Below are 24,129 nucleotides of genomic sequence, written 5' to 3'. Positions count from 1 at the left end.
TCACACTTTTGTGGGGTCCGTTTTAGCCCAAGGAAGTTTTTCATGCAAAACAGATGCTTGCAATGGATTCAGAATCATGAAAAACCCCTAGTTTGACCCCTCATGTGCCACTTAAAGTAGATTAACTTTTGGCCTTTTTCCCCCTGTATATTAAGTTAATGGGACATCAACTCTAGCGGCTGATAACACCAATTTAGCAGTGTCTCAGAAAGGGTTATCAACCCAAAATATAGTCTACAGATATAGAGCTTTTCAAAAATGCATGGTAACCTTTGCCACCTTTCGGATACCGACATCTTGTTTGGCCCATGGACTAAGAGAGAGGGAGGGTGGGTGGCTGGGGGTTGACGCTGGGAAATGATGTCATGTTCCTCCATGTCCGATTGGTTCATGTTATGTTTTTAAGTTATATACGCGGCTGGCTGTCGAGTCAGTTGCCGTCAGAGTAGGGGGGTCAGGCTGCGGCTGTGCCGATTGGTTGGCCTGGTCGCTGGCGGGGAGGCGCGGGGCACGCCGATTGGCTGCCGGGGCCGCTCGACCAATCACAGGTAGCCCTCCTTGCGGAACTGTTCTTGCAGGATGTCGCGGTACTCGTCGAAGCCGCCTTCGATCCGTCTCACCTTGCCGCTCTCGCAGACCCACAGCTCCTGACACACCATGCGGATCAGACGCTCGTCGTGGGACACCAGGACCACGCCCCCCTGGGGGACAAGGGGGAGGAGTTACAACCCGCTAGGATGGAACCGTACATTTAGAAACCTCCCGTTTACATATTTTAACTTTGTGTTTTTTCGTAAATGAAAGCCCTACTTCAGTGGTTCTCAAACTTGTGGTCGGGAGTCTCGGGACTGCAGCCAAAAAATGTTTCAGAACCACTGCTCTAAAGCAGGGGTCTTCAACAGGGGTCCGGGACCCCTAGGGCATACATGGGCAACTGGCGGCCCGGGGGCCACATGCGGCCCCCACCTTCACTTAACGCGGCCCGCAGGTTGATACCGGAATACTGATATGTTATTGATTTCAGCTGTTATAATTCCAAACATGACCTGCTTTAATTCCTTCAGTCTATATTAGTAGCCTAATGACTAGTATAGTAGTATTAAAATGTATTTTTTTTATGTTCAATGTATTTGTATTCAAGTTCATAAAGTTAACACGAGTATATCATTAAATGTGTTTGAAATTAAATCAAAATGTTACATTTCAGGATTCCAATAAAAAAATAAAAAAATAATATTCAGGATTCCAATTCAAAAGAAGCAAAAAATAGCCGATCTACAAGCTCAAAACGCATCGCAGCGTGATGCATTTTGAGCTTGTAGATCTGCTATTTTTTGCTTCTTTTGTATGAGATACTCGAATGACAAAGTAGGACGTAGCAATATGCAATGTGGCCCTGTGGAGTGAAGGTGGAAATATAGTGGCCCTCGCCACCATCAAAGTTGCCCACCCCTGCCCTAGGGGGTCCTCAGAGTTACTACAGGAGGTCCTCCAAAACTGAGTAATAGAACATTTTTTCCCCTTTTTTATATTAACCACTTGAACTCTAGTGTCCATATTCTGAGAACTTAAGCCAAAAATAGCAGATCTTTGGTGTAGAGGGGGAAAAGAGCAGACTAAGTACAGAGTGAAAGGTCAAGTTTATTAAGTATTGACGGTTCAAGTGGTTAAATATCTGAAAACAAAATTGACATGAATCCAAAATACACTGATGATTGTGCTGTCAAACGATGAAACTATATGGAATCTATGAACAGGTTGTGGGGGTCCCTGCTTCATCTCTCTCTCAACTAAGGGGTCCTTGGCCTGAAAGGGTTGAAGACCCCTGATCTAAACTAAAAGTATCAAAAGCATCCACATGTTAAAAATGCGGCGGGAGGGGCCATGATTTGAACTTGTAGATCTGCTACTTTCGCAGTTTTTGAATTTGAATCGTGAAAAGTTACCTTTTCGGACATGAGATTTCCACCTGACAGAGATGCTATAACTGTATTATATACTGTACATACAACCTTTTGGACAATATATGTGTGTCAATGCCTTTATGAACATTTGAAAACCTTCATAAGAGGCTACGGTCTAAACAGATGTTTTTAATTGTTATTTTCTTACCTTGAACTTGTTGAGGGCTTTGGCCAGAGCCTCGATGGTCTCCATGTCCAGATGGTTGGTGGGCTCATCTAGAATGTAGAAGTTTGGACTGACAGACGGACGGGACGGACAGGACAGGACAGGACAGGACAGGACAGGACAGGACAGGACAGGACAGGACAGGACAGGACAGGACAGAGGTCAGACTCAGATCAGCCAACACAGGGATGCTGACAGAACCCTCGCTAAAAACCCCAGGACAAAAATCCACTCGTCCTAGACAATTCAAATCTCACGACCGAAAATCTTTTATGGCCAAATCCTAATTTGAAAGGAGCCCCCCTCCCCTCCCCCCCACGCTAGCGCCGTTTCATAAACTATTAACACAAAATGTAAAATTATTATGTTTTGGTTAAGTTTGACCACTTCAAATGCTCTAATCATAAAAAAAGAACCGAAAACTCGTCCATCTACAACCTTTCAAAGCGTCAAGTGAAGCATTGAGAGCTTGCAGATAGCCTCTTTCAAGGTTATCATTTTCTATGGAATCCAAATGACTGAAATCAGTCTGGCAACTTGAAACCATGTGTCTAATATGTTGTTTACCAGGGTTTTGTTTTATCGTGGTGTTGCATCTAGAGATGGGACGATAAGCAATATCATCGTTTATCGTGATAAAAAACACTCAGGATAATCGTATCCTGGAGATTTAATTCATCCTGGCATCGTCCTCCGTCATGCACTGGGATCAATTCACCTTTTATTTGCCGAGCTGCATATCCGGTACCATTTAAACCCTATATTGGTAAAAGGTACTTATAATATGCGTACTTGATACAGTCTTTTTCCCCCACTCTCTACCAAATCTCTTTGTCAAAAAATAGCCGATCTAAGAGCTCACAACACCTCACGTTGGGACACGTGAGCTTGTAGATCGGCTATTTTTTGACAAATGTTCAGCCCGCCCAAGGATAATGGATGTCGGGGATAGCTTGATTATCGCCATAATATCGTAAATCGCGATGTGTTGTGTTGTTTACCAGGGCATGGTCATCTGAGCGAAGGCCACTCTACTCTTCTGTCCTCCAGACAGTGATGCTACGGGTCTGGTGGCCAGCTCCCCCGTGATGCCGTACCCTCCTAGCTGATGGCGGTACTCCTCCTCGTTCCGCCCCGGGAACTTGTTGAGGAGCAGCTCTACGGAGCAGACGTTCAGGTCCAGCTGGTCCACGTGATGTTGGCTGAAATAACCGATCTTCAGATTCCTACAGGACACCATGCACATCACACAAGCAGTGTTGAATTAGTTCAGTCATCATAAGTCTTTTGAATACATTTCTTTTTAGCGTTGGCCATTTAAAAATAGCAGATGTACAAGCTCACAGCACGTCACTTCATTGGGGCGTGTAGTAGTGTAGTTTACGACGTCCCATTTGTCCAACGCTGGTGAATGCTAACCTGGTGAACGCTAATCCTAACCTCAGTAAAACTATGCCTAAACCTAATCCTAACCCTTAGTCGGACAAATGGGACATAGATTTCCACACTTCTGCCATTTTTTAAAATCTTCAAAGTGTTTCGAAACGTTTGAATTTATTAACACAAATCTTCTCTTCTGGGGGTCCCCGGCACAAAACTTTTCAGATGGGGGGTCTGCGGCTATACGTATACTGTATATATCAATTTGGGGGGTCCTTGGCATGAAAAAGTTTGAGAACTACCGATTTAGAAGAAGGCATTTGTAGAATCGACTCTCAGGTCTTACTGGGTTAAAACAGGTCGGCTTGGTCCTGGTGACCAAGCATCCATCCTGGGTGACATGGCCTTCTCAGTTTCTGCTCCCTTTCTAGGAACAGACTCCGAGTCCCAACCCACATCAAAACACCCTCCCTTGTGTTTACTCTATGGCAGTGGTTTCTCAAAGTGGGGTAAATAAATACGCTTATACAGTATATTAGTTTGTCTAATATGCATGATGTCAGAGCGACAAACCCATAGAACCACAGACAAACCCATAGAACCACAGACAAACCCATAGAACCACAGACAAACCCATAGAACCACAGTATCAGGCGTGACAGCGTGAGCTACACGCAGACAAGCTGTGACCGTTTTCATAATAAACTTGCGTCCTACAGTCGCAACTAATCTGCGACCTACGGTCGCAGCAACATTCTGGGTCTAATCTATTACGAGCAGGCTGCTGAAGAAGCTCACAAGCTGCGTCTGAAGAAGCTGCCATGTACTGTAGTTCCTGGGTGATTACTTTTATACCATCAGGTGAAATCTATTCTTATCACAAAGTGTTTCAATAAGAGCATCCTGCCTCCATCATCAGAATTCAGGAGACATTCCTAATATGAACAGTCTGTCCTTTCATCTCTATTTGAACCACAGACCTTTCGGACACACAAGTCCATGGTATTGCATTACAAGCGAGACAGTTAACAGTATGAAGCAATAGCCTAACGAAGGTCTGTGTCCACCTGTCTAATAACCATACAGTATGTCAGAGTATTCACTCAAATACCTACAACATGTAAAATAGGAATCTTGCATATCACTGCATAGTCTAGAGCAGGGTTTTTCAAACTTTATTGACTCAGGGCACCCCTGAGTTACAAGGTTAATGTTTTAGAACCTTACATCCTATTGGAAAAATATCTGTTTCCATCAGAACTGACTGAAAATAACTAACTAACTGTTATATTTGATGTTTAACCACTTGAACCCCAGCATGCCTATTCTGGGGAGAAGGTTCACCAAAAATAGCCGATCTACAAGCTCACAACACGTCACAGCGTGGCGCGTTGTGAGCTTGTAGATCAGCTATTTTTGGTGAAGAGTGTTGTCGTAGATGGAAAAAGAACTCATCAGGTACAGTGCAAATCAGGTCTGTTTTACTAGGCATAGTGAAGTGATATTGACGTAGTGATATCGATGAATTCCAAATATTATCAAATGATCTCACGGCACCATGACAGTACAGCAGACATGACTGTAATGAACATGTCATAACGTCTCTGTCAGGTGGAAGCCTCATATGTTACAAATTGTTACTTTTCAGGATTCAAATGTGAAAGTATCAAAAGTAGCAGATCTGCAAGCTCCAAAATCTGCTACTTTTGTGTGACGCCGTAGTATGATAAAGTAGGGTGTCAATTTACCAGGGATAAAAAGTTATTATATGGAGAGAGGAGGTTTCGTTAGACGTACCTGTGAGCGTGTCTCATCCCGTTAACTGGTGTGAGTTCTCCCATCAACAGCTTGAGCACGGTGGTTTTACCTGCACCGTTCTCCCCAACCTGAACACACACACACACACACACACACACACACACACACACACACACACACACACACACACACACACACACACACACACACACACACACACACACACACACACACACACACACACACACACACACACACACACACACACACACACTTATGTTAACCAATTTCAAATATGGCATCACTATTTTGGGCATTTATATGAATTTAGTAAAGATTCAACCATTTATTGCATAAATGGAATACAGTTAATCTTGGCGTTTAAAGGGCTTCCGTTCGGAGATGTTCCCTGAATGTTGTGCAAGCTTTTTGATGCATGCAAAGCAAAACCAGGGAACGCTAAGCAATGCCCCCCCCCCCCCCCATAGGGAGACAACAGCAGAACAATAGCAATACATTGAAATGTAATTTAGACAAAATCACAGTATTTGAGCTTAGCCGGACTGATCAAAAGGTGGAGGCTGGGGTGGAGGAGGAGGCAGCTTGCAGCGAATGATTTCCGAAGCTTCGGAAACCAAGCATAGGTAGAGAAAGCAAGCCGTATTTAAAGGATCCTTCCCTACTGAGTGAGCGCTTTGATTGGAGTATGACAGTCATGTGATGTAATGACCAGCAGATATGAGAGAGAGGAATGAGAACAGAGCTGACTGACATCTGACTGCGGCTGGGCGGTGACTCCCATGTCCTGCATGAACTAATGCTGTCACTTCAAATATACAGTATTGGGCTTACACCCCATCCACGTACCCTATGTAAATCCTGCTTTTTTTCTCTTGTGCAGCTGAGTTTGGTCTGTGTGTGTGTGTGTGTGTGTGTGTGTGTGTGTGTGTGTGTGTGCGTGCGTGCGTGCGTGTCTTACTATACATATGCGTGACTCCAGGTCTGCAGAGACGTTCAGTCCGTGGAACAGCGTGTGTTCAGGATTGTAGTAGAACTCCACCTCATCCAACTGGAGGATGGGAGGAGACAGCTTCTCAAAGTTATCTGGAAACCTGCACACACACACACACACTATTAGGGACGGGACGATAAGCGATATAATCGAAATTAATTTATCGTGAAATCGTCCTCCGTCATGCACTGGGATCAATTCACCTTTTATTTGCCGAGCTGCATATCCAGTACCACTTAAACCCTCTATTGGTAAAAACGCACTTATAATATACGTACTTGATACAGTCTTTTTACCAAATCTCTTTGCCCAAAAATAGCTGATCTACAAGCTCACAACGCGTCGCAAACGCGATGCGTTGTGAGCTTGTAGATCTGCACTTTTTGGGCAAATGTTCCGCTCCAGGATAATGGATGTTGGGGACATTTTGATTATCGTGATAATATCGTAAATCGCGATTTCCTTGGTCACAATAATCATGATATGATATTTTCATATCATCCCATCCCTATAAATTATACAACACATATTTACACCAGCGGTTTCCAACCTATTCTGGATCAGGGCACACTTGACAATGGTTCACGGCCCACCCATCTGACCACATGACAAAACAATTGTTCCTTTGTTATTTGTGTCAACATTTTAACATGGGCTTCGAAGAACAATCTGCAAACATGTTGGTACTTTCAATGTCTCATGCACAGCAGTATCTGAAGTAAAATAACTGAAGTTAAACTCACCTCAAAGTCACTTCGGTTTCCTTCTCGAGAGGTTTGAGTTCAGGCCTGCACACGCACACGCACACGCACACGCACACACACACACACACACGCACACGCACACGCACACGCACACGCGCACACACACACGCACGCACGCACGCACGCACGCACGCACGCACGCACACGCACACGCACACGCACACGCACACGCACACGCACACGCACACACACACACACACACACACACACACACACACAGTGAAACAATGTGACTGGGGGAATGACAGATCCTCTAACTAACATAAGGATATTTAACCAGCATGTTAACAATATGTTGACGTGGTTTACTCATGTTAACAAGGTGGTCGTTTACTCACAGTCGTTCCAGCAGTTTGAGTTTACTCTGAACCTGAGCAGCTCTGTTGGCGTTGTAGCGGAACCTGTCGATGAAAACCTGACAACACATCATGTTTTTATGTTACTACAGTTTGTTTTCTTCACCACAATGTTTAAGATGTCATTTCCATAGCATGTTCTATAGACAGATGTTAGGTCCATCGTAGTCTGGTAGGATTCACCTTGAAACATGGGCTGCTGCATATTGTTGTAGTGTTTTTGGTTGATTTCTATTCTGAATGTTTTGAAGGTTTGCACAGGGCTCTACTTCCTGTATTGTCCCAGCTCAGATTCTGAGCCTGGGAGGCAACTTCCTGGCCAGGAATATCATAGTTTTGGCCCAGAGGTTCTTCTCGCCCCCCTAGTGGCGAAAAAAAGAACCTCTGGAAACTCAGATTGGGTCCATCGTTATCCTATAGACCAGGGGTCGGCAACCCAAAATGTTGAAAGAGCCATATTGGACCAAAAAAACAAAAAACAAATCTGTCTGGAGCCGCAAAAAAAATAATTATAAGCCTCATAATGAAGGCAACACATGCTGTAAGTGTCTATATTTGCTATATTAGCCTACTATCAAAATGACTAAGTAGGCTACAAATACATAATGAGCATTCATTGCGACCGTAGGTCGCATTTACTACCAAAACCTCCACAGGCTGTCTGTGAGTGAGTCAGTCAGTCACACTTTTGCCCTGCTCATATCTCCACAACCGTTGCCCCCATCCATGCCAAATTTTGCACACACACTCCTTACCTGCCAAACTACAACCTCCAAGGACCCCCGGAGCCCCAGGGACCCCCAGGTCCCTGGGGGACCCCCAGATGTAAAAAATTACCAAATGTGCAAAAATGACCAAATGACCACCCCAGCGGGGCTGCTCACGGGGAATTCCCGGGGACCACCAACTCCTGGTGCTCCAGAACGGATGCAAAAGTGGTGGCGCCCCCAGTGGAGGACCCCCTGCCACTGCAGCGCACATAAAATGCCGTAACTCGGGCTAGGAGCGTCCGGGAGAGCCGGGGCCGGTACCTATTCGTCCGCCAAGGCAACGCGGAGATTTTTAAAACCCATTTTTGGACACTGCTCCTACAGTTTTGGCCCTAAAATCACGCAAATTGCTACACAGTATGTCTACACTCATCCCATCAACATGAATCTGTCCCATATAGCGCCACCTTCAGGCTGATTTTTAAAAACACATTTTTGGGCACTGCTCCTACAGATTTTGCCCTAAAATCACAAAAATCACTACACAGTATGTCTACACTCATGTCATCAACATGGATCAGGAAGATTTTGGAAAAACACATTTTTGCCCTATTTGTGGAGATAAGTGACCTACGGTCGCTTATATCCCGATTAGGGAGTCTTACTGGTAGTAGTAGTTTAACAGTAGTTAATAGTGGTAGTAAACTAACAGTACCTGTATATGTTCTCTGTATTGGACCTGAGCCTCATACTCTCTGTGTTGGTTCTTCAGTCGGTCCTCTTTGGTCTTCACAAAGTTCTCGTAGTTGCCACGGTAACTGTCCAGGCGCTGCGAGTGCAGGTGGACGATGTCCGTCACCACCGCGTTGAGGAAGTTACGGTCGTGAGACACGACCAGGATGGTCTTCTGCCATGTCTACACACACACACACACACACACACACACACACACACACACACACACACACACACACACACACACACACTTTAAAATACAGACGGCAGGAAAGCTGAGAGACAGTGTAGGAGAGACTAAAGGCCTGTCCACAGTATCTCCGAAACCTCCGAAATGTTGCGACTTTCCGACGTGCACATTTCACAACTCTGATTCGGTGTTCAGAAGTGGCGAGTGATGTCATTTTGTAGTCCAACTGGACCTTTTCCGACGAAAGGTTATGGACAGGCCTATACAGTGGGACAGCTGACAGACAGACAGTGTAGGAGAGGTAATAAACAAACCTGTAAATAGTTCTCCAACCACAGAATGGCTCTGACATCCAACATGTTGGTGGGCTCTGGAACACACAAAACATACATGATTTAACCCACTGGTTCCAAAACACTGGGTCAGGACCCGTTTGTGGGTCGCGGACACATTTTTATGGGTCCCTTAATTTTTGGTTTCCTACATTTAGCTATTAATTATTGTTTTTTCAAAACATATATAAAAAAATATATAATAATCAATCATGATAAAAAAGAAAAAGATTTTTCTAAGTAATTTTATGAATAAATAAAATAATAATCAAAGAAATTCCATAAATAAGAAAATATATGTTAATAAGAAGTAGTGAAAATAGCCGATCTACAAGCTCACAACGCTGCGCGAAACGACACGTTGTAAGCTTGTAGATCTGCTAATTTAACATCTAATTTCTCTTTTGGGTCACGGAGTAAAACGTTTGGGAACCATTGATAACCAATACTGATAGTACTTTGTGGAACTAAAAACTAAATCACTCATTCACACCCTGCATGTGGAGAGGATACCATGCAAGGCAGCAACCTGCTCATCATCAAACTGTATAATACCAATACAGTATAGAACAGTTACTGTATGTGTACACATGTGTAAGAGTACACATCGTATGTACAGTTTACTACATAACACCAATACATGGATTCATATTAACTATACATGCAGTATTTTACTCACCATCAAGTAACAGGAGGTCAGGTCTAAAAGAAAGAAAAATTAAGAAACATATCTTTACATATCGACTGCATAGTATCTACTGCATATCTAATATCTACTGCATATCTACTGCATAGTACTGTGTTCTATTCGTCTGTCATTCAATGTTATATGAGATACTTAAATGGTTTCCTGTGGAAATAAGCTTAGTCTTTTCATGGATCTCCTTTTAGTAGACCTTGTACCAGTGAACTGTACCGTCATGAAACTGTACCTTTTCCTATGCAAACTTCTAATAAAGTCTTCAATCAATCAAAGAAATGCTGTTAGACCCACAACTTTGTATTACACAAATATATGATGTGTTGCATATTATTGTTTGTCTTTAAATGTCTATGAATTGAATACTCAGGACCCCAATTTGTGTTATCCTTTTAGCACCTTTTGCATACACTTGTACCACTGTACCCTTTTAGCAAACTGTTGATAACTAGGGCTGATACCCGAGTGCTCATACAGCAGTAGCTCACAATCAGATCAATAATAATGTTCCACTGTGCACTCAACACTAACCCGGGCAATAATGATTCCTGATTTATACTTGTAGATCTGCTATTTCCGGTGCGTGACACGATCAAGTGTGATTCATTTGTGAATACTGAGCAAAGATACTGTTGACTGATTATGAAGTAGTCTACAGTGTAATTTTGCGCAGCCAAAGTTTAAGTTGTGGAGACTCACCGTGCGAACAGAGCTCTGGCCAACGCTAACCTCATCCTCCAGCCTCCAGAAAACTCCCTGACGAACACACAGAGTTGATTTATCAGTTATTATACTGCATATGTATTAATATACTGGTAATGATTATTGGCAATGTGAAAATAGTTCATGATGATTCTGACTTACTTGGTGGTTTGCTGTTGCATTTTGGGAGAAAAGCCCAGACCGGCCAGGATAATGGACGCTCTGTTTGGGTGAGACAGAAACCATGTGACACAGGATGACAAATGAGTCTGGGTCTGTCACTAAATGATGACAGAAGACAACTGCTGCTGTAGTGATTGGATGTCATGGTTACCTGGCAGGAGCCTTGTCTGCCTCTATTTCCTCCAGCTTGGCATAAACCTCAGTCAGTCGAATGCTCTCTGTCCCTTCAGCACTACACGCACGCACACGCACGCACACGCACACGCACACACACACACACACACGCACACACACACACACACACACACACACACAATGGGGAGACTTTAGTGTTGTCATAATTATGCTTTACCTCTGTAATTTAATTAGTTCATGAATCCATCAGCCACTGTTATCCTGCTTCAGACTGAGCTTCTCACACCTTTTAGGAGCAGCTCCTCTGCAGCAATGCTGGCAGCGGTCATACCACTATTTTCCAAAGACAACCTCTGGATGTGACACTGAGCACACAGGCCTCACCATGGTTGAGGCCTGTTCTGAGTGGAAACTGGGCCGCAGGGCAATATTCTAACATGATAACGGCCCCAGACACTGTCACACACCTCCAAGATGCCAACTGCCTTGCTAAAGAACCTGAGGGTAAAGGTGATGGACTGGCCAAGCATGTATCCAGACCTAAACCCTATTGAGAATCTGTGGGGCATCCTCAAACGGAAGGTGGAGGAGCACAAGGTGTCTAACATCCACCAGCTCTGTGATGTGGTCATGGAGGAGTGGGAGAGGGTTCCAGTGGCAACCTGTGAAGCTCTGGTAAACTCCATGCCCAAGAGGGTTAAGGCAGTGCTGGAAAATAATGGTGGCCACACAACATATTGAAACTTGGGCCCAATTTGGACATTTTCACTTAGGGGTCCCGGGTGTACTCACTTTTGTTGCCAGTGGTTTAGACATTAATGGCTGTGTGGTGAGTTATTTTGAGGGGACAATAAAAATTACACTGTTACAAGCTGTAAAACTGACTACTTTACATAGTATCAAAGTGTCATTTCTTCAGTGTTTTCCCATTAAGAGATATAATCAAATATTTGCAGAAATGAGAAGGGTGTACTCACTTACAGCATGTGAGATACTGTAACGTAATGAGCTCCTGGTGACTGGAGACTGAGAACAGCTGCAGCACATCAACGTTAGTAGAGCTAAATCAATCCGGGAAGAAATCTGCTAATTTATGAATGAAATGGTGTCGCCTGCCGAATATAGACGACCTACAGGCTCCCTATGTGTCATCATGCTTGTGGATCTGCTGTTTTTGGCGAGTAACATCAGAGGGATTCACTCACAGATCACGGGCAACTCCGCAGGTGATTTATGTATTTATTTTTGCGTCAAGAATCCCCCCTCTTCGGAAAAGAGGGGGGGACACAGTAGTTTTCCGTTAAACAGGCGGCGGCGCCTCTGATGTGCGTTATCTTTTCTTCAAATGTAAGTGACACTAGGGCTGTCACAATTATCACATAATCGTCTAATCGTGATTATTTGACATAATCGTGATTCTTTTTAATAATAGTTATAATCGTTTCCATGTTCATATAAGTCAAAAATAGTGGAAATAGCTGATCTACAAGCTCACAACGCCTCGCATCGCGAGGCGTTGTGAGCTTGTAGATCAGCTATTTCCACTATCAATGTTCTTTTTTAAGTATGAAGTTGTCAAATATGTCAGTAATTTCTTTGTATATTTAGGTTACGTGTCATATCTACCATGTGCAACTTCAAAGTCTACAAGCCAAACAGAAAATGTAATTGTCAACGACAAAAACACAATTAAATTGTTAATCGCAATTATTTGAGTGCCAATTAATCGTCATGTAAAATGTCATAATCGTGTAAGTGACACAGATAAACGGTGTTCCAGTCAGCGTACTAGGGTTGGAGGCGGTAACCGCCGTACCGCCGTATACCGAGGTTTACCGCGGTGTCATTGTGCTTATCGCGGTAAAAAGACAAAAAAAAGGTCTATTTTTTATTGGAAAACAAGCGAGTTTTAAAACGGGGGAGAAGCGAGGACCGCATGCGCTCCATGCCGCTCTGCTCTGGGCCGTGTACCACACGTTGGAAGCCACATACGTCACTCAGACACAGACCTGCACACAGTGCACACTCAGGGCAGTAGAGTACGGAGCACAACTCTATGACGGCGCAGCATAAACTTTCTCTGTAATCCACTCGACACAAGGATGTTAATACATACCGGACTCTCCACTGTGGAGAGGCGACTTTTGGGAAGATGATTGCAATATTTTGGCTTATCGCCGAACCTTAATTAATAGATACGGGGGTGCGGTAATTACCGCAGTACCGGCGGTAAATAGGAAGACGGTAATCGCGGTAACAAAATGTCCATACCGCCCCAGGCCTACAGCGTACCTTCCGTTGGCGATGCGTGCGTTGAGCTGCTTCTCCTCGTTGAGCAGCCCCTCCCTCAGCGTGTCGCTCTGCAGCACGCTGTCCAGCGCCTGCGTCTCGTCCCCGTCCACCTCCTGCTCCACGTGCAGGATGGAGATGTGGGCCGGGACGCGCAGGCTGCGGTTGGCCAGCATCTTCAGCAGGGTGGTCTTACCCAGCCCGTTCCGACCTATCAGGCCGTAGCGCCGGCCCGACGCCAGGCTTAGCTCCGCCCCTTGCAGGAGGGACCTGGGATTTAAAGAGTTCAATGTGAAAATATTACATCTTTGTTCATTCAACAATATCAAAACATAAACGATCATGACGATCAAGTATTACTAGAAGGAAGTCTTTTTCCAAAAATGTGTACATAAAGTGTTCAAATTATGGTTTTATGTGGCCACACCCACCAGGTCATTAAGTATGACTGGTTGTCATGGTGGGTGGTGACCCAGCTGAAGTTGGGTGAATGGTAAAAGGGGAATGGCTGAGTTTATGATGTCATTAACTCAGTGTTTTTCAGTTGAGCCTTTTGACTCCGAGGTTTTCAGCTTACAGGAAGAAACCAAAAATACACAGGGAAGACAAATCTGTACATTATAACCCCACCCTGTGTTCTATTAGAGTAATGTTAACTCCATAGACACAAAACACACAAAACAGAAAAGGTACAAATGTGTATGGCACCACCTCTTTAAAGGACAACTTTTGCTTTTTTACAACAAGGGTTCATATTTTAGATTGTAATTAGAGAAAAGAAAAGGTGAGTGTTAAAATGCTTTCATTTACTTCTTTCTGTTGGTTTATCACGTTTAGCATGCTAAAATGTGGGGGGATGCATACAAATGGGGCATGCATACAAGTGGCTAAATATGTCTTTTTAGACACAATAAGCCAGCAGTTTCTTTATTGCTATTTACAGTAACACTTCTAGCCCCCATAAGTCACATCTAACCATGAAAGGTTGCGTTGTATCTTGGGAATGGGCTTATTCTGTGTAAAATTACATATTTAGCCACGCATGCCCCCAACCACTGAAATCAAAATAATTAAAATCTCTAAAACAATAGAAAGAACATTTTAACACTTATCTTTTATATTCTTTAATTACAATCTAAAATATGAACCCTTGATGTAAAAAAAACTAAGTTGTCCTTTAAAATTATCCAATAGGATGACACGGAATCTGTGGAAGGGTGAGGCGGCTTGATATACAAGTACATCCTCCATTAAATCTCTTCATTTTATTTTTCCACGCCTCAGGAAAGGTGACAGATGTTTCAGCTATCCAGCATTCATCAGTACATTATGAAGTAGTAAACTTCATAATGTGTTTCTGTGTTTCAGCTATTAGACACGTATTAACATAGTTTTTTAACATCAAACTAAGATACAAACGGAACATCCACCTCTCACAACAACAGGAGGCACTGCTCTGATGGAGGTCAAGGACTTCAAGTACCTGGGCTCATGGGTCAACTCAACAGAGCAAGATCTTAAAGTGAGGAAGGCACTTGCATGGAGGGCTCCGAATGGCATGGCCAGTGTATGGAAGCCAACTCTGCAGAAGTCTCTAGACGGGTGCTACACCAGAATGTTACGTGTAGTGCTCAACATCAGCAAGAGTACATGTCACCAACAAGAATCTGTATGCTGGAATATTAAGGGTGAGCGATAAAATAGTAGCCTGGAGAATGAGACTTGCAGGACACTGCCAAAGACACCAGGAGCTGCCAGCCAGTAAACTGCTGCTGTGGGAACCAACACATGGGCACCGGTCACCAGGACGTCCCACAATAACATACGTGGATGTACTCAAGGAAGACGCAGGAGCACAAAGCACCAACGAGCTGGCCGGATGTATGGAGAACCAGGATGACTGGAAGTGACGATGGAAGGCTCGTCTGAGGACGACCTAGAGAAACTAAATCAGGTTTACCTAACTGTGCTTGAAACTTGTCACCACGGAAGCAGAGACTCACCTTTCGCCGAAGGAAACGTCAAAGTTCTCGATGCGGATGTCGTAGCTACGATTCTTCCCCGATTGGTCGACTCTGGTGTCCTTCTTGTTGCTGGCCTGACTGGCCGACGCCTCCTCCAAAACCCTGAGAGGAAAGTTTATTACATTTAAACAGGGAACTTTACTTTACTTTACTTTACTTTATTTGTTTATTTAGACGGGACAATGCATATTAATGAACACTACATGAATGCAATGTAAATAAGCCGGAATTAGCAAGAATGCTAAATTTCATCCGTAGTCCCCACATGAAGACAAAACAATACATACCAACAAACAGTAACCCTACATTAGGAGAGGGCGCCTAATAACATACATACAAATACTATTTTTCCTGAACCAAGAAAAAAACAAAAACAAAACAACACATATTACTAACAGTACCCTACATTAAAAAAGGATAGTTAAAAATATACGTACATGGCATGAGCTGTACTCTTAGAACTATACATGGTCACAGGTTTGATTGTCAACTAACCATTTTTTTAGATTGAACTTGAAGGATGGAAATGACAAACAGTCTCTTATTGTTAGAGGTAGGTCATTCCAGATTGAACATCCCTGCACTGAAAGGGTGTTTTTTCCAAAAGCGGTTACCCGGTACGGTACTTCGCAATCCCTTCTAGTGATTGCTCTAGTATTGAGTCCTCTATCAGGCTTCCTTTTTATGAATTCCTTTAGGGGAGGTGGGCATAGACCATTTAGGGTCTTATATATGATACTGACCTGTTTAAAAACCTTAAAATTAGCGAAACTCAAAAAACGGTACCTCTGAAGAATATTACAATGGTGATATGAGTGGGGTTTCCTATCGAATACCTTAAGCGCACTCTTATATAGCTGTTCAATGGGTTTGAGAGTCATTATACCTGCGCAAGACCAGTTTGTGAAACAGTACTCAATGTGTGATAGGATCATGCATTGGAGATACGATTTAGCAGCACTAACTGCCAAAAAAGGTATGATTTGTTTAAAGTTCTTGATTGTGTTTGTAACCTTTTTTACATGTTTTTTAAAGGTTAGGGTTGATGCTTTAATGTGATTTACAGGACAGTTTAATTCACTACTAGGGCAAAAACCGCAATAACGGTTGCGTGTGTGTGTGTGTGTTCCACTAACACAGGAGACGATGGCTGTGTGTATGTGTGTATGTGCGTGCATGTGTTCCACTAACACAGGAGTGGATGGCTTCAGTGTGTGTGTGTATGTGCGTGCATGTGTTCCACTAACACAGGAGTGGATGGCTTCAGTGTGTGTGTGTATGTGCGTGCGTGTTCCACTAACACAGGAGTGGATGTCTTCAGTGTATGTGTATGTGCGTGCGTGCGTGTGTTCCACTAACACAGGAGTGGATGGCTTCAGAGAATCCTTCTCATTTCTCCTCCCCTGTTTGGCTTTCAGTTTGGCCTCTGCTTTCCCCAGCTTCTTAGCATCCACTGTCTGCAGACAGACAGACAGACAGATGGAGGGAGAGAGAGACAGACAGACAGACAGACAGACAGACAGACAGACAGACAGACAGACAAAGACAGACAGATAGAGAGAGAGAGAGAGAGAAAGAGACAGACAGACAGAGAGAGAGATGGAGCAGTCTTGGTGAAAACAATGCATCATTTTTGAAGATTTACCCTATAGTGACATGCCCAATTGGCGTGTTTCCTAAACCCACAAGGCTTGAGTTAAGACCCGCCTCGCGGAAACGCCCCTCTCAATAATATTAAGTATGAAAGAGCATATGAACGTTAGTGCTCTTAGTGCAAAGCAATACTGTACCTACTACCTACCGATCCATTACAATAATACATGCAGCATAATACGCCCAAAGCCATATCCAAACTATAACAATTTAACTGATAATCAGTACGAGTTTTTATTTTGAGCACAGTAGTGACAAATGAATAGCTTTCTCAGTACGTTTTTCTCTTTAGCAAAGTTCCAATGTTTTCCCTTTTTTAAGCACAGTACAAAGTAAGTTTCAATTTTTTTTCTTTTTTTTAGCACAGTTTATTTTGAGCACGTAGTGACAAATTAATAGCTGTGCATTGTGCAAATGCAGGCTTTTCTTTAAGTTTTAAGATTGTCTTCATGCCTTTACTAGGTCTGACTTTATCCACCCTCCATGTGTCCAGCAAGGATTTCAGCCACTCCTGGAAGTTCGCGCCCAATTGCAGTGGTTGTGGTTCTCAAACTATTTCATGTCAAGGACCCCAAAATTGATATCTGGCCATGGGCCCCCATCAGATTTGTATTTTATTTATTTTTTATTATTCAAAAAGGTTCAAACACTTAGAATGTTTAAAAAAAAAATGTTAAGAAATAGCAGATGTACAAGCTTGCCGACCGGCACGAAGTGACGCTCTGTGAGCTTGTACATCTGATTTTTTTAAATAGCCACGGTAACACATTTCGCTGGGGGACCCCCTGGAACCCCTCCATGGACCCCTGGGGGACCCCCTGGACCCCTCCAAGGACCCCTGGGGGACCCCCTGGAACCCCTCCAAGGACCCCTGGGGGACCCCCTGGAATCCCTCCATGGACCCCTGGGGGACCCCCTGGAACCCCTCCATGGACCCCTGGGGGACCCCCTGGAACCCCTCCAAGGACCCCTGGGGGACCCCCTGGAACCCCTCCAAGGACCCCTGGGGGACCCCACTTTGGAACCACTGCGATATAGGGACACCAGGTTTAAAGTTATAAGCTGAACAATAATAGTAATTGCATTTTCCTGTTACTCAGCTTCTGAGTTCCGATATAGTAAATCATGCATCCTTAGTAATTATAATAATGAAGTTAGTTATATTACAATTATAACACAGTGGACTGTTAGTGGAAACACATAAGTTAATACTAGAATAATAGAGATATAATATTTCTTACCGTATTCTGCCCCCTCTTCACCATCCAAATACCCTGAATATCATTATCTGCTGACACTGAGGAGAGGAGACAGTAAAACACAACATTATGACAAATATCAATTGATATAGATAACAGGCACTATTGATGAGAAGGTATGGGAATCGTTAACTTTTATTGATACAAAGACCGTTGTTGATGCTGCTTAATGGTCCATGGCATACGCTCACGGATATCAGCATTTTAGGCCGTATTCGTACTCTAGTTAGGAGGACCCACTACTACCACTAGTACAGTATCAATAAGAGAAATGATACGCTGAGGACTGAGACTTTGAGGAATTGTTTCTCAGATTCCAAGAAATCCAGAAGCCAGGTCCTCCTTACAGAACCGGGGTTCGGTCCCATGGATGCATAGTACGAGGTATGTTTATTCTGTGTCCATGTGTGTCTGTGTGCGTGTGCAAACAACAAACAATGTGCAAACATAGCAGCAAGATTCGTGAGCTGCTGTGATAGGAGAAGGATATCAAATGGAATCCAACCACCTTAAAAACCACTGTATATATCCCTGCTCTGCCTGCAAGTAACTGTGATGCATGAAAACTGTTTTCACCTGTACATATTTTGTTCTGATTGTATTGTATTGTGTACACTTCTGCTTTGGCAATGTAAACGTATGTTTTCTCATGCCAATAAAGCCCTTTGAATTGAATTGAATTGTGTGCGTGTGTGTGCGTGTGTGCGTGCATGCGTGTGTGTGTGTGTTACCATCTGGAGTAGATATCTGTGACAGCTGCACCGGTGCGTCCAGCTTGATCTGGTGGTGAGATCTGTCATTACCGCTCCTGGTGAGACAACAACACCTCATCACTTACTGTAGCAGTGGTCCTCAACCTTTTCAGGCCGCGACCCGCAAAAAGAATCATATTTTAACTGGGGACCCCCCCACCCTGACAAGCACTAAGAGTTGAGCCATTACATTTTGTATAACACGGTTCTATTGTGAAAATAGCCGATCTACATGATCACAACGCCTCACGTTGCGAGGCATTGTGAGCATGTAGATCGGCTATTTTCACAATTTCTGCTTCTAATATTTGACAATCTGGCCATTGTTTAAAGTGTAATTTTAGAGGTGTTGAAAAGTCCTTAATTTGTCACTTTAGAAATGTGCAGATACCCTCTACAATTAAACTTTATGTCGGTTTGTTTACTGTTGAGACACAACCATGTTGCACATTAAGTTAAAGGACAACTTTAGTTTTTTACAACAAGGGTTCATATTTTAGATTTTAATTACAGAAAAGAAAAGATGAGTGTTAAAATGTTTTAATTTACCGCTTTCTATTGTTTTAGCGATTTTAGTATTTTGATTTCAGTGGGTGGGGGCATGGGTACAAGTGGCTAAATATGTCTTTTTAGACACAATAAATTGGCAATTTCATTGTTACCATTTACACCAGCCCCCATAAGTCACAGTTGCCCATGAAAGATTGCGGTGCATCTTGGGAATGGGCTTATTGTGTCTAAAAAGACATATTTAGCCACTTGCAATCAAAATCGTTAAAATCACTAAAACGACAGAAAGAAGTGAATGAAAACATTCTAACACTCATCTTTTCTTTTCTGACTATCTAAAATATGAACCCTTGTTGTAAAAAAAACAAAGCTGTCCTTCACTCATCTGGGACTGGGGACCCCTCAAAATATATATATTTATATGCTATAAATATAAGGTGCTGAGAGTGAAAATGTAGGGGTGCCTCGGATTAAAAAAATATTCATGGGGAGACAAAAAGGTTTGGGAACCGCTGCTATAGACTGCCAGTGCCAGACCAAAGAAGTCAGGAGATCAGTCAGTTCAAAGGTGTGATAAAACATTACATAGGCTACTAAGGTGCTAAAAATAGCCTATGGGTTGATGTATTTTTCAACATATAACTATTGCACTGCAGGGTGCGTACAGGGCATGGGCACAAGGTGAAGGTTATCTATATTGAGGCTATTTTGCTGTGTCATAACTTTGGTATTTATTACAATGTAATGTTAATTAAAACAATAAACGCTGTGGGCCTGCAGCAAGCAGCAGCGCAATGCGCACACGGCCATATCATTTTGCTTCAGCTAATGATCAATGTAATAAATAGCTAGAATGATTAGGGAATGAATGGCACACTAGCCTGACGTTTCTGTTTGCGTAGCCACCACAAGCCTTGCGCATCCACAAAGTAATCCAACATTTCATCTTCACAATCATTTTCAATCTATCCGTATACCGTAGATCTATTGTACCATGAAATTGTGGGAGAGGAAGAATTCGGGTTTACAATGTTGGCTACAGAATACCACCGGTCACTTCAGTGATTTTATAGATATATTTGGCCTTAAAGGAAATGCAGGAGTTAATTGCTCATGATATTGGTTAATACGGTTGGTTAAGTTAAAGATACGGCGGGCATATATACTTTGTTTTGTTTCAGAGAAAATCGGACAGCTGTTGTTTGAATGAGACCCGCCATACACGTGCACAGTGTCCCAAGCTTTTGAGTCTGTATTTTGAACACTCATGCAGGTAGCGATACTTATACCATGGATGTAGGAGCCAAACTGGGTTAAATGGTATTTGGGCACTTGATTGATTGGGTAATTGATTGGCTATTGATGGAGGAACCTCATTGGCACCTCGTTTCATGGGTGTGTCTCTGTAGGTGGCCTCAGAGGTAACAAAATAGTTCTCCCATGCTCACCTTCAAGGCTGGTTGTATCCATGGAGGTAGGCTGAGCTGGGGGACTGATACTTTTGTTGACCGCACTAGAGCACTTTCATAGCTTAATATCGCACTTTCATTGTTGTCATTTTGCTCACTGCTAATTTATTTTCACACACATATTTATTGCAGTATTTTGATCGCATATTGTAATGATTGGTGTCACTGAAAATTCTAAAGTAAAGCATTTTAAAACGTATGAGCGATTTTGTGGATGTCAGTGTTTTTAGTTGCGCGTCACAGTCCTTTTATCCCCCAGGCTTAGCCTACCGGCTGTTAAACTATTGGGGTTACTAGCAGCTGTATCAATGGATATGCGCTGTATTCAGACAAAATACATTTACCACAAGCCAAGCACTACCTATGTATTGCATTTGAGAACGGGTCCCTACTCCCCAACCCTCCTAGCGAGGCTAAGCAGCCAACCAGAGAGCTCTAATCAGCTTTCGACATCTTCATACAACTTTCTTCGACGCGACAACGTGCACACCACCTAATAATACAGGAGATTTTTGTCCACAGACGCTTTCCATCACTTGCCAACAACCAGTGGTGTGTTCTAGAATAATTTTTAGGGCATACTATTATCTACGATCCGCGGCCATTCCTGTGGCCAGCGCATACTCCAGTGCATAATGCACTTCTCATAATTGTATCATCATTTTATTTTCCTTGCTTCATCCGCTTTGGTCAACACTGTTACTTCCATCTCAACCTATCACAAATGGGAACATGATCTGACATTATATGTCAGATTTCCAAAGATCTGACATTGTGTCAAGCTCATAACATTCCACACAGATCCAGACTGGCTTAATAGATACGAGAATACTCTGATAAGAGAATGCTCTGGCTAGTTGCAGTTTTCTACATCAAGAATATAACCGATTGCAGGTTTGGTTGCCAACCTGACTAGTTTCTCTAACATGCTAACTGTCATGTGAAGCTCAACCAATACTCCAGCTACCACCACTACCAGATGTTTTTTCCGCAACTCGATAGCACCTCATTGGCTAAGGGCCCTGCCTTTGTACTGTCTGCGACGGAACTCACATGACGGAACTCACCCTATAAATAATGAAGATAACATAGTGCCTTTCAGGTGAGCCCACAATTAGCCAACCACCCAATCCTTTTTGTTTCCAACAGATTTATTTTTTACAAGTTAGTTAGTAGTTGTCTTACAGTTTAAGCGTGTCGAACATCTGGAAACAGATGTCTCTGATGTCGTCTTCATTCTTGTTGTCCGAGCAGGATCCCTGTAGGACTCCACCAACCGCATCGAAGATCTCCTCCCCATCCTCAAAGTCAGCACCGCCACTTCCCAACACACCTGACACACACACACACACACACACACACACACACACACACACACACACACACACACACACACACACACACACACACACAGTTTGAAACTTTTCTACAAACATTTATCAGTTCAAAGACATGTGTAGTAGTGTGGGTCAAGGGTGGGCAGATGTTTGATGATATGAATGGTAAATGGTGCATTTAGATAGCGCCTTTATCCAAGTAAAGGCACTTTACATTCACCCATTCACACACAGGTGGCAGAGGAAACCATGCAAGGCACCAACCTGCTCACCGGGAGCTGGGAACCATTCAGGATATATCCTACCAGGACCTCTTAGTTAGTACTGCTGGTTTTATCTCCTACCAGGACCTCTAGTCCTGCTGGATTTATATGATATGTGTGGAGTGGTGTGGTGTTGGGCCATGTCAGTGGAAAAGGGGCTTTAGTAGTAGGCCTACTGCTGGTTTTATATCCTATCCTGATGATAAGATATAAAACAATTCCATCAGAGGTTTGCCCTGGCTGTCAGACTCAGTCACCTGGCTTTGAACATAACATGGATTAGTCTATCTTGGGTTGGTAAAACAATGTTTTGGGTGGCATGTCCCTTTAACGTTGCCTGACCATAATTATTCTCAAGAAAGGCTACCAACCTAACCAACCTTAAATGTGCTGGTTAGTGGTGGTTACCCATCCTCCTCCTGTTTTACTTTACTGAGTCTATCTTGAGTCCAGTCAGTGTTAGAATGGGGAAGGGGAAGGAGGGGTGCCTTGAAATACATAAAAAACCCTCTTTATTTCCAATGGAACACAAACTAAACACATGTAACGTGTTTCTCAACGTGCACTGCCTAATTAGCTCCACATATTAACAATAAAAGTGATAGATTTCCTCTATATGGTGGTATTATTAGGCTACAGTCATTGATGATCATTCATTTTTAGCCACAGACTCCACTTAGCCTCCCAGCAGCAGCAGCGGCAGCTACACCGGCTGGCCGGCCGGGCTTCACGTGGTTGAAAAAAGGGTCAAAAAGCGAACAACATGTCTTCCACAGGAACACGTTAAGGTTAGAATAGAGTGTGAGCCTGAGGCGGAGGGGTCCGCGGCCCCCCTTACCTGTGATATAGTCGAACACTTCGGTGTCAATGTGAGGGAACTCTCTCTTCAGGATCTCCACGTATGTCGCCATGATACACCGGCCTCACTGACTGACTGACGACGAGACGCACGCTGCCACGCGCAGGCGCAAACATGCGACAAGGCTTTGCGGCTCGGGGAGGATGTGGCTGCTGCATCGTGGGTAATGTAGTCTTCTTCTCCCTAAAGGAGTAGTTGACTCGCAAAATGACATTTTTTTTCCTATTGATTAGTCACACCATGGAGACTTGAGCTAAATATTTTTATTTATTTATTTATTTTATTTGTCGCATTCCTAAGACAAAAACATTATGATTATAGTAAATGTAATACCCCCATTGATTCTGAATGAGGACCCAAATACATGGGCCTAAATGGGGACCCAAATAAGGCCATAGATTATAGAATCTCTTTGGATGGGGACCCAAATGTCAGCATCAATGGCGGTACATTTAGGGTCAAGGGTCAAGTAGCCTAAACTTACCTTGATTCTCACACAAATGCATTTGGGTCCCCACCAAGGGCCTTGTATTTGGGTCCCCATCCCATGCATTTGGGGGTAAATTTACTATTGTACATTTTTGTCTCAGGAATGCGACAAAATGTTCTTCAGTGTTCAATGTTTTA

General features: G+C 43.3%; 1 protein-coding gene across 1 annotated transcript; it reads right to left on the bottom strand.

Moving 5' to 3' along the window:
- Positions 1–286: 286 nt before the first annotated feature.
- On the bottom strand, positions 287–23,560 carry LOC308290345 (ATP-binding cassette sub-family F member 3-like). The gene is made up of 20 exons (XM_080732143.1): positions 23,482–23,560; positions 22,229–22,376; positions 19,044–19,120; positions 18,295–18,350; positions 16,760–16,857; positions 15,380–15,502; positions 13,380–13,646; positions 11,104–11,184; positions 10,932–10,991; positions 10,767–10,823; positions 10,047–10,069; positions 9,350–9,405; positions 8,826–9,026; positions 7,383–7,459; positions 7,024–7,068; positions 6,248–6,380; positions 5,308–5,396; positions 3,132–3,356; positions 2,113–2,200; positions 287–701 (listed from the first exon to the last, which is right to left on the bottom strand). Exons 1-20 carry the CDS (start codon positions 23,552–23,554, stop codon positions 543–545), a joined length of 2,136 nt encoding a protein of 711 aa, XP_080588269.1. The 5' UTR covers positions 23,555–23,560; the 3' UTR covers positions 287–542.
- Positions 23,561–24,129: the final 569 nt, after the last annotated feature.

Source organism: Nannobrachium achirus (genome assembly GCF_963921795.1).
Source record: "Nannobrachium achirus genome assembly, chromosome: 8".
Taxonomy (NCBI): domain Eukaryota; kingdom Metazoa; phylum Chordata; class Actinopteri; order Myctophiformes; family Myctophidae; genus Nannobrachium; species Nannobrachium achirus.
The sequence above is the reverse complement of the archived record's forward strand: the minus strand, read 5'-3'. Positions and strand labels throughout refer to the sequence as shown.

What these genes read in the sequence shown, in the direction of transcription:
- LOC308290345 (XM_080732143.1), bottom strand. Translation starts at nt 23,554, where the DNA reads ATGGCGACATACGTGGAGATCCTGAAGAGAGAGTTCCCTCACATTGAC. An exon ending in TGACCTCCTGTTACTTGATG is followed by an intron (nt 9,406 to 10,046) that starts GTGAGTAAAATA and finishes TGTGTGTTCCAG; the next exon opens with AGCCCACCAACATGTTGGAT. An exon ending in GAAACCGAAGTGACTTTGAG is followed by an intron (nt 6,381 to 7,023) that starts GTGAGTTTAACT and finishes GTGTGTGTGCAG; the next exon opens with GTTTCCAGATAACTTTGAGA.